The sequence below is a fragment of the Lethenteron reissneri genome, chromosome 26 (assembly GCF_015708825.2).
Source record: "Lethenteron reissneri isolate LAM-NWPU_2019-01 chromosome 26, ASM1570882v1, whole genome shotgun sequence".
In the NCBI taxonomy this organism is placed as follows: domain Eukaryota; kingdom Metazoa; phylum Chordata; class Hyperoartia; order Petromyzontiformes; family Petromyzontidae; genus Lethenteron; species Lethenteron reissneri.
The window spans coordinates 532123-544199 of NC_083804.1; the positions used below are offsets into that span (position 1 = coordinate 532123).

General features: G+C 46.4%; 2 protein-coding genes across 4 annotated transcripts in view; one reads left to right on the forward strand and one right to left on the reverse strand.

Annotated features, from left to right (window-relative positions):
* The window catches only part of MCPH1 (microcephalin 1), a 113387-nt gene that overhangs the window by 27236 nt on the left and 74074 nt on the right, over nt 1-12077 (reverse strand).
* The window catches only part of LOC133347434 (angiopoietin-2-like), a 50991-nt gene continuing 49610 nt past the window's right edge, over nt 10697-12077 (forward strand). The window contains exons 1-2 of one of the 3 annotated variants that reach the window (XM_061559677.1): nt 10697-11089; nt 11345-11826. In XM_061559677.1, the coding sequence (XP_061415661.1) occupies nt 11377-11826 (450 nt within the window). In that variant the 5' untranslated portion in view covers nt 10697-11089; nt 11345-11376. The remainder of the gene's footprint in view (nt 11090-11344; nt 11827-12077) is intronic. The other 2 variants (XM_061559678.1, XM_061559676.1) reach the window with 2 other exon arrangements.

The window sequence follows — 12077 nt, forward strand, 5'->3', positions numbered from 1 at the left end:
TTAAAAAAATCGAATTCCTTTAAGTTATCATCATCTCTAATGGAATTATGGGTCATGATTTGTCATTTTATTTAAAAGCATCAAATTGTTATTTAAATTACTGACACTAACAAACATGTAACATGTATTTTAGTTTACATTAATGACAAACCATGGCAGCAGATGCAGATACTTTATGCACAAATAGGAAATTAAATTCTCTCCGGTGTGCCGAGACTGTGGTCTCCCAGACCACGGAACACATCACGACTCAATGCCCGATCCACAAATACGAAGGAGGAGACATCATCACAGCGATGATTCACCACTCCACTACTCCCGACAAAATCAGTTGGTTCGACCGCCTCTATGTAACATCACAGGCGTTATTCTACATCAACAAGAGCTATACGAAGACGAATGACTGTCCAGAGTTTGACATTCGATCTCTGTGCAGACAGATACCCATATAGACAGTAAGATAATAACAAAACAAGCTTCTTATTGGTCAATAACACCGACCTTAAAAGGAATAAATAAATAAAAGGTGATGTTTTGGGAAATGGCCCTTCCTCATTGCACATACGTAGCACGTATGTGCTATGCATGTACGTGCTATGCATGTATGTGCTATGCATGTATATGCTATGATACCAAAAAATGAAGCTTTGCAGGGAATCAAACTCTGGCCATCAGGCTCAAAGCAGTTGTACAAACCGCTGTGCCACCACTCCCCCATCAAAGACACACACACATGCGCACGCACACATGGACACGAACTGAAGGGCTAGGAATTATATCCCAGGAGAGATTGACTTGTCATATCAATCGGCCTTTCAGTTGCATCGTAAAATCGAAATGCTTCACCGGTTACAACACTGCCCCCTCTTAACAAGCAGAGGGTTAAAAGGACGAAACCGGTGCATTATTAGAGTCGCGGAGTTCCCATCATGGAATGATGCCATCAACCCCAAACGGGCTAAAGTCACGCGATAGGTGCGTGCCACCAACACCCAGCATCGCTCGACATGGCCATGCACGTGCGCTCGCTCGCATCACCTCCGATTAGCACGGTTGGCTACGTACGGTGCGAAAGAAGTTCAACGTACACACAGGCATACATACACACACACATACAGACATCACGGTGATAATGAGGAGGGCTCGTCCGTCCGCTCGACCCCGGCGTGAAAGATGGCTCCCGTCGCGATCGCGAGCCCCAGTTAGTGGCTGCCCTTTAAGCTGTTTACGGCTAGCCACGGAGACTGTGATGCTCCGTTCTATAACAATGCGACACAAATGAGTGAAAGAGCCTCACTCTGGGTTGGATTACATTTTCCGTTTCTTCACAGATTATAAATGAAACCCAAGGCTGCAATGCGGTGGGCTATGCATCATGGTGGCTGCAAAAATGTTCACACCCTCTCCAAAAACGTGCCCGACAATGGGCACCATTCACAGGCCTCTCGATGTCACGTTATGGTGACAAGGAGGCTTACTCTCATTGATTTACGCTCCACTAAACCCATCATTTATATTTTTTCAAAGGTGCATTTTCTTGCTGAAGGGGATACACATTAGCTCTGCTCTTAAACTCAGGTTTCATGCAGATTTTATTACAGTAAAATAATAATTTAAATATAAATGCTGTATTCATCATGTGGACAACTTTGTCCCTATTCTTTGCGTCGTTCGGAAAACTCACGTAGATAGGTAAAAAAAAAGAACAAAAAATAACGACGTTTCGATCGCAACACAAGCGACCATCATCAGGTGGAAGCAAGAGGGGAAGCCACTAAAGGCAAGCTGTGTACAAGGTTTAAAATGGGCGTAGCCCAAGCGTCCTGGTAAACAAGCGGAGATGGTTATGCTAATAGGGTAGACGCATGGAATTAACAACTTGTGGTATGCCCAATGCAGGGGCGACACTGCAGGACATGGAATGGCTCATCCCATCTTTAGTAAAATAAAGCAAACATCGGAAGGTGACAAGATGGAAACATCACAGCCAGTTATGACTTATATCTGGATGGCTTCACGAACGAATTTTTGTTTAAAGCCAGTGGGCTTGCAAAGTACCTTCGTCTTCGAGAAATCAATTTCGTGGGAGCCAACCGCATTACACCGCATTACACCGCATTACACCGCATTACACCGCATTAGAACAATGATCAGCCACGGCTGAGGTGTTAGTCCTCCCGTGTTTAAAATCTGCCTTATGTTCATGAACACGGTCCGAGACATGTCGCTTAGTTTCCCCAATGTAACTACTGCCGGGGTATTGCATGTCAGGGATCTTATCCTTCACAAATGGGATCAGATCACGAATTTTATGCACCGTGTTAAATCGAACCTGGATCTTGTTTGCTCATGATTTTGGAAATCTTTTTGGTGACCCCTGCTATGCATGGAATGGTGATGGTTTTGATTGGGTCCTCAGATGGCTCCGTCCCAAAGGTTGGGGTGACAGCTTTACGGATTGTGTCGCCCGAATATCCATTCATCTTGAGAGTTTGGGGCACGCATTTCAGTTCACTGGCTAGGTGGTGATGGTCGGAGATACATCGAGCTCTATGGTGTAGAGTTTTGATGAGGGAATTCTTCTGGGATGGATGGTGGTGGGAGTCAGGTTTTAGGTAGGCATCAGTATGGGTTGCTTTCCTGTAGACAGAGTGTCCCATTGAGCCATCTGGTCTCTTTTCGATTAGAACATCCAAGTATGGTAGCTTGCCATCCTTTTCCACCTCCATGGTGAATTTGATGGCTGGGTGTATGGAATTGATGTGGTTGAGGAATTGGTTCAGAGCTGGTAGACCATGTGGCCAGATGACGAACGTGTCATCTACGTACCTCTTCCACAAGGACAGACGTAGAGTGGATGCCTGGATGGTGTGCATCTCAAATTTCTCCATGAAAACATTGGCTACAACTGGAGATAAGGGAGAACCCATTTGGGTGCCTTCAACTTGTTTGTAGAATGTTCCATTCCAAGTGAAGTAAGTGTTGGTGAGGCAGTGTCTCACAAGGGCTGGTACATCAGCATTCAATCCTTGTTGGACCAAATCTTCAATGATTGCAATGGTGTCGGGCACAATAACTTTGGTGAACAAAGAAACTACGTCGAAACTCACGAGCAAATCACCTGAAGACAGTGAGATGTCTTTAATTGACGATACCAGGTGAGCTGAGTTAAGAACAGAAGAGGTGGTTTTACCAGTGAATGGCTGCAAGGTCTTAGACAGATAATGGGCAGTTTGTAGGTGGGTGAGCCAATGGTGGAGACAAAGGGGTGTCCCTTCTTTATGGATTTTTGGTAAGCCATACAATCTTGGTGGTCTAGCAGCAGAGGGTTTTAAGGAAAACCGCATGGTTTGTTCAATTAATGAAGCCGAATCAGTGATGATACTGCTGGTTTTTGTAATGAGGCTGTTGGTGGGATATCTTTTAATTATTGTATAGCTGCCATCATTAAGTAGGTCCTGAATTTTGTTATTGTATGCGGTTTTGTCCATGATGACCGTGGCATTGCCCTTGTCGGCTGAGAGGATGATGATATCATCCCTCTTTTTTTTATTGAGACAGCTCAAAACGTTCATCCTTACTGATGTTGCTGATTGGTGTCTTAGCGTTTTTGAGGATTGCAGCGATTTCCAATATTGCCACGTCTGCAGCGATGTGTCCCAAGCCCTTAAGGGCTACATCGACCTGGGCAATGATATCATCCACTGGGATGTGTTTAGGGTGACTGCAAAGTTCAACCCTTTATCCAGAACCGATTTTAGGCCGTCTGAAATTGGACTATTACTCAGATTAATAACAACCTTGTCAACGTCTAACTTTTTAACGTGTGGATCTGGCTTCTTCTTGGAAAGGAGGTTGAACTTAGAAATCAGGTTATCTTTAAATTTACCTGACATGGCTGTCATGTTATCTACATGTTCCCAAACAGATGTAGACATTTTTTTCTGTCAATGTTAAGTGTGATTTCATGAGTGTCTTGTCCACATGATATCGTTCAATTGGGAGTAATCTAATTTTCTCTGAGATCAGGGGCAAGCCTGCCCTGAACAAGATTCGTTTAGCATTAGGAGATGTGACAGCAGCAGATGTCAGTGTAAAGGAGATCAGTATTAGCTTAGTGTCGCGATATCTCTTCAGAAATGTGAGTGACTCAATCAGATGAGACTTCCTGTCTCGAAGTTTGTTAAAAGATGTTATAGTGATGTGAAAGCCCTCCCCGTAGAGGCGGTTTAATCTTGACTTGAAGCTTTCGTGACTGTGGGAATTAATATCCTTTGGGTCTTCGGTAAGGTCACGTCTGCGTCTGTATATATGGATGGCTTCATGAACGAATCTTTAGCATGAACGACACAATTTCAACCGAGAGGATGTGTACAAACTCAGCAATCATTGGAAGGACATTATCAACCAGTTTAAGTCATAACTAGCTGTGATGTTGCCACCTTGTCACCTTCCGATGTTAGTTTTATTTGACTAAATATGGGACAAGAAATTCCAGTTCCTGCAGTGTCGTCCCTGCATTGGGCATACCACAAGTTGTTAATTTCATGCGTCTACCCTATTAGCATAACCATCCCGGCTTGTTTACCAGGACGCTAGGGCTACGCCCATTTTAAACCTTGTACACAGCTTGCCTTGAGTGGCTTCCCCCCTTGCTTCCACCTGATGACGGTCGCTTGTGTTGCGATCGAAACGTCGTTGTTTTTTGTTCATTTTCTTTTTTTTGAACCTATCTACATGACTTTACCGAAAGACCCAAATAATCTAAATTCCCGCAGTTACGAAAGCTTTAAGTCAAGATTTAACGTTGTTCCTTTGTGCCCCATAGCCCCTATTAGTCCACGTGTGGCGGAATGCAGAGGATTCTTGTGAAGTCAACGGGACTCACGAGAAATGGCGAAGATTTGCGTGAGTGCCAACACTTGGCCAGATGGCCATCACACACTCACCTGTAACCACATCCACACACTCACCTGTAACCACATTCACACTCTCACCTGTAGCCACATTCACTCTCACCTGTAACCACATTCACACTCTCACCTGTAGCCACATTCACTCTCACCTGTAACCACATTCACACTCTCACCTGTAGCCACATCCACACACTCACCTGTAACCACATCCACACTCTCACCTGTAGCCACATTCACTCTCACCTGTAGCCACATCCACTCTCACCTGTAACCACATCCACACTCTCACCTGTAACCACATTCACACTCTCACCTGTAACCACATCCACACTCTCACCTGTAGCCACATTCACTCTCACCTGTAACCACATCCACACACTCACCTGTAACCACATCCACACTCTCACCTGTAGCCACATCCACACTCTCACCTGTAACCACATCCACACTCTCACCTGTAACCACATCCACACACTCACCTGTAACCACATTCACACTCTCACCTGTAACCACATCCACACTCTCACCTGTAGCCACATCCACTCTCACCTGTAGCCACATCCACACTCTCACCTGTAACCACATCCACACTCTCACCTGTAGCCACATTCACTCTCACCTGTAACCACATTCACACTCTCACCTGTAACCACATCCACACTCTCACCTGTAGCCACATTCACTCTCACCTGTAACCACATCCACACACTCACCTGTAACCACATCCACACTCTCACCTGTAGCCACATCCACACTCTCACCTGTAACCACATCCACACTCTCACCTGTAACCACATCCACACACTCACCTGTAACCACATTCACACTCTCACCTGTAACCACATTCACACTCTCACCTGTAACCACATCCACACTCTCACCTGTAGCCACATCCACTCTCACCTGTAGCCACATCCACACTCTCACCTGTAACCACATCCACACTCTCACCTGTAGCCACATTCACTCTCACCTGTAACCACATCCACACACTCACCTGTAACCACATCCACACTCTCACCTGTATCCACATCCACACACTCACCTGTAACCACATCCACACTCTCACCTGTAGCCACATCCACACTCTCACCTGTAACCACATTCACACTCTCACCTGTAACCACATCCACACACTCACCTGTAACCACATCCACACTCTCACCTGTAACCACATTCATACACTCACCTGTAGCCACATCCACACTCTCACCTGTAACCACATTCACACTCTCACCTGTAACCACATCCACACTCTCACCTGTAACCACATCCACACTCTCACCTGTAACCACATCCACACTCTCACCTGTAACCACATTCATACACTCACCTACAATTACATCCAGATACTCACGTTGCTTTGTTTTTAAAAGTTAATGACTACATGTACACTGCAGTGCTAACAACATATGTCTCCGTCAAATGGCAACTCACTACACCATAGCCTCTAAACAGCAGTGATGAACTCCAAAGTGAGCACGTGGAAATGGGAAACTGTTAAAGTCACATAACTGATAATTACTGCCAAGGATCACAGCTAAGAGCTCATAGGAAAAGCAAAGCAAAGCGAGGAATGCAGTGCAGATCACCTCCCTGTTTTTATCAACATAGCCGGGTTGCCAGGGCGTGCACTCTAGACTTTGTGAACATCAGCGAGGTGCAGGTTTGTCATGAAGATCGGGGCTCTGGAAGAGGCTCTGTGTTGTCTCCTCAAGTGAGACTGCGGGAGAAATGACTTCAGCGTGCAAGACACAGCTGTGTGAGTATTCTCTAAATGTACGCGTAGATGCACAGCACATTTTAGGCTTTTGCCAAAATGGCACAGAAGCGGACATGAACTATAAAACAGATCACTGAGCAATAAAAACGTAATGATTCGCTCAATTTTCTTTCTTGCCATAATTAATTCTCATGTCATAGTTTTACAATCACTGGCGTACAAAGTGTGCTAAAAGCAACAACAATAAAACAGTTATTCTTCCTAAAATGTCCAATAAATTAATAAGAACTATTATTTGGTGATACTGCATTCACAGCGGTGCACAAGTACACATCACAAACTCAACAACACTGTGGCCTCCAAGAGACAAAGTAGACAATAGACGACGTTTTGGGCAATGGCCCTTCTTCGCAGCACATGCCAGAGAGGTGGAGTTGACACGAGTAGCAGACACCACGTTATATACCATGGGGCCCGAGAAGAATACAATCGTAATGAACACTTTTTAGACAATCCACTTGGTGGATTACATCACTCACAGTGAACCCAGGAAGCCATCGCTAAGTGAACTATGAAAAACCTGTTAATCAGAAATTTTTAAAATAATGTTTATTATTTTATGCAGTTCGAGGCCCCATGGTATATCACGTAGTGTCTCCAACTCGTGTCTACTCCACCTCTCTGTGTGCTGTGAAAGGCTATTTGAAAGCCAAAGTGTAATTGACGATTGTGGTTAGTTTTTTTCCAATTAAAGAATGCACTGCTCATCACATTGCCCTTTATTAGCGCAATTAATTTGCACAAATCTTTACTTAAAGCTTTCGTGACTGCAGGAATTAATATTCTTTGGGTCTTTCGATAAAGCCACGTAGATATAATAATAAAAATATCACGATGTTTCGATCGCAACACAAGTAATCGTCTTCATTTGATTACGCGCTTAAAATCGAAACACGTTCCAAGGCGGAGTAGCTCAAACTAAAGTCACCGCAGCTGATTTTTAATTAGATTTAAAGCTTTCGTGACTGCAGGGATTCATCTTCTTGGTTCTTTCGGTAAAGTCACGTAGAAGGGAAATAATAAAATAATAAAACATAATAAAATACAATTCTCACGACGTTTCGGCCACAACGTAAGCAGCCGTCCTCAGGTGAAGAACAGGTCTGTCGGAAAGACAGCGTCTGAATAAGCACCACCAAGCTTGGCAGTGTATATTTAAGCTGGGTTGGAGGGGGAAGGGCGCCTTGACAAAGGAATTTGCATATCAAGAGGAATTCTGCATATTTATGGCAAATGCAGATATGGGATTAGTCACTACTTGTGGAATGCGTAGGAGGTGGGGGGGCTTTCAAAGTCATATTATGCCCGTGTGTTATGTAGGATTAGCAGCATAAAAGGGAGGGAGGAGGGTTAGCAGTAATAAAGGGAAGGAATTTTAATAGTAAGGAGCTGCAGCAGCTAAACCACCACGTAAACAACTAAAATATAAACTACCTCAGTATCATCAATATACTAAATATACTCTCCAATAATATGACTTACTGTTAGTAGCTCAGCTTATTGGAGAGTAACCCCCCCCCCCCCCCACCTCCTACGCATTCCACAAGTAGTGACTAATCCCATATCTGCATTTTCCATAAATATGCAGAATTCCTCTTGATATGCAAATTCCTTTGTCAAGGCGCCCTTCCCCCTCCAACCCAGCTTAAATATACACTGCCAAGCTTGGTGGTGCTTATTCAGACGCTGTCTTTCCGACAGACCTGTTCTTCACCTGAGGACGGCTGCTTGCGTTGTGGCCGAAACGTCGTGAGAATTGTATTTTATTATGTTTTATTTTTTATTATTTCCCTTCTATGTGACTTTACCGAAAGAACCAAGAAGATGAATCACCGCAGCTGCTTCGTTACACACTCGGAAGTGACACACCGGTTAGCTTTATTGAACACCACATTTTTGGCAAACATGACCCACAGAGGGAAAAAAAAACCTCCCACATTCATAGCTAGGAAATCAATGCACCGGCTAGGGTGAGTTGAAAATAAAACATCTGCATGCATACCCTCTACAAACCGCAGAGAGATTTTATTGAATACAAACGCAAACCATCGCTGCAATTTGATGCCAAGCAAGACCAACATTACGGTTCACAATAAAATCATCGTGCCCCAAAGACAGAGCTAATTTATTGTGCGAATCACTGTTGCTCTCCATAGCCAAGGGTGTTGGTTTCCATATAACGGTCCAGCTAATTGGGGTCACTTATGAAAGGCAAATGCCCAATCGGCAGTATCCATCCCTACATTCATCACTACGACAACAGGAAAACACGAGGAAACACGCACCACGCGCCAAACAAATACATTTCATTCGAAATTGCAAAGCGGCAGCTTCTCAGGCCACTTGCTCTGTTTGTGGATGCACTGCCATTGGTCTACTTCCTCCCTACACTTATATGCAATTAGCCAAGATGTCATAATTAAATGCATGCCTAATCACTAATAATTTTGAGACTCTTGGTCTGTATCCAGCTGCCGTCATCTTACCATGGAAAATACGATAACATTCTCGCTTATGATGAAGACCAGGCTCATCCTATTAAAAATGAGACACACACCACCCGGCATGGAAAAAAAATATTTGCTTTAAACATTATGGTTCAGGATCCCAGCAACAACTGTCCTGATATCTATTTGTAACATCCCAACGCTGATGATTGAGCCATCTTCACCCATTGCACTTTGCTGGGATTGTCAGAGGCGGGGGAGCTGCCAGTGATACTGGGGTCATGACCCCATGACCAGGGAGCTCCTGAGAGACACAAAGCGCAGATTATCATCTCCTCGCACACCGCCAGTGTCTCTGCCTGCTGAGCCGTCGGGAAGACCGAGAGTCAGCGAGTCCCCACGATCAAATTGAGCGCTCATCTCTACTGGCAAACCTGAAGCACTGGCATACATTCCACATTTTCATGGTAAGGGCCAGTCTATCCATTGTATGATCACTGTTGGCTTCCCAAAGACGGTACTCATTATGAATAGCAAACAGATAATGATCTGAGGTGACCCCCAGCTGGGATTTGCACTGCAACCTTCCGCTTGTAAGTCATGCGCTACAAGGGCAGTCTCACAAAGCCAGAAACTATATATTTTAAATGTGAGTGTATATTTACATATGAACAGTTTTAAGTGGCCGATTTTTTTGTGAAAAAAAAGTATACGAATTTGGGACCTTTAGTGATGTTTTCATAAACTTAAAACTAACCACGAGTACTGTAAGAAGCTTAATTTTAATTGCAGATCTGGGAACTCTACACTACCAAAGCAATTCAACAAAAGCTCCGTTGTATTTTGTCCATGTGTGTTTGCAGTACTTTGCAGACATCCTTATTAGGGTAGCTTTGTATTTCACATTCTACCACTCCGTTCTAATTAAAACAGCACGTCATCAGCAACGCAAACAAGACCTTCCATTTTAAGGGAAAAACGATCATCTTGAAAAAAACCCTCCCATTCATTGAATAAAAACGTTAATTGCTTGCACGGGAAAATGTTCGCAGTAGTCAAGGGTGAGCACGTTTTCACCGCTCATTTGAGGATAAAAAAAACCTCTCTCAAGTGGCCGCCGGCTTCACAAACGCTGACAACACAAGCGTCCCTCCTTTGGTACATCGACGGCACAAACGTGTCGTTATTCTTTGCTCGCACGACGAGCCCGGCTCTCATGGCGGCACCGAGGGGCATTCAGCGGCGCACAAAGCACGACGTCCCGGCGCGGCACTCGGAGCGGGCGGCCACCCTCCGCTGGCTCGCAGCGGAATCCTCTGCCGCACGCTCCTTCCACAGCTGATTGTGCCCTCGATCGTCTCGCACAGCGGGGGCCACAGGGCTCGCATTGGCCCCTCCCCTACAGAGGTACTGGATGGGGGAGTGTGTGGTGGGGGAGTGTGTGGTGGGGGGGCCCACGCCTTATTCGGGACCAACGAGTTCCAGTTACTCACAGGATGGGAGGCGCTTGGACAACTGTGACCGAGGGGCCCCAATGAGTAAAAAAAACGGACGCCACATTACGAGTAGAAAGAGAGAGAGAGAGGGCTCTCAATGACTGGGGCTGCAGGGTGGATGGATGCGGGGGCTGGCTGCTCGCATGAAAACGCGCGCATTCCTGCGCGGCTGTCATGTACGCTGAGGCTGTGAGTAGGAAGGGCTCATTGCTTTGGGCTGAGCGCAGGAGGAGCGTTGCGCTCAGTGGCTCCCGCCGGTGGTGAGCAGAAACGACGGGGGCTCGGGGGCACGGGGGAGACTCGCAGAGATCCCGAGCGTGGAGCCACGCGGCTCCAAAGTCAGTGCAGCGCCAGGACTCGGGAAGGAGGAATGACAATCAGTGAGTGCGTCTGACCGAAGACCCGAGATATATTATTATACTTATATATGTGTGCAAAGAAAACAAGGTATTGCAGCCAACAAACTATGTATACTTTAAATATAGAAACTATATTTCGGAATGATAGTAAAACATATTAAACTATACTCTAATCGATGCCAAATTCATATTAATTGTCAACTGTAAATAACAGCAAAATTTATTGAAATATGCATTGTGAAGTAATTGAAAGAAAATGCCGCTAGCCGCTGACATCGCAATCGAGTGACTCCGACGTCCAGCTGTATTTCCAGCAGCCGTATGAACACGTTTATGTTGACAGGCCTGTAAGCTCATCACCGTCCACGCATCGGCATGGCTCTCCGAAGACTGCCCGGGGTGCTACCGCCACAGCTTGCACCGGTGGCACCGCTGGCGCTGGCGCTGCTGCTGTGCGCCGGGGTCTGCACGCCGGCCTTCCCGCCCTCGCCACGGAGGTCGGCGCTGGGCGAGCTGCCCCCCGGCGGCGGCGGCGGCGGCGGCGGGCGGCGCTCGTTCCACCGCGTGCAGCACGGCTCCTGCGTCTACACCTTCCTGCTGCCCGAGGTGGACGGGTGCCGGGCAGCCGCGGCCGAACGGGGGGGGGCAACGGGCCCTGCCGCCGTCGCCGCCGCGGCGTCCCAGAGCGGCTACGGTGGCAACCCCAACGCGCTGCCGCAGCGCGATGCGCCAGCGTCCGCGGCGACCCCCGAGACCGAGTGGCCGCAGCCTCGGCTCCAGCAGCTGGAGACTTTGCTGGAGAACAACACGCAGTGGCTGCGCAAGGTGAGGCCGCGTGGGGCCCTCGGGCACGCACGCGCACGTGTCGCCAGGGATGAATTCCTCGTGAAAGACTAGATGAGCCTGGTCACCAGCTGCCGCAGCCATAGGAGGAGTTATTCTGGATACGGTAATGGGTCGTTATCCCAGACGGACCCAGCTAAGTTTAAGCCCTGCGCTTCGCTAAATACAAGCGATCGTAAATTTTACAACCAATTTAATCGATGAAATTTACGACAACTTCATCATTTATCCTG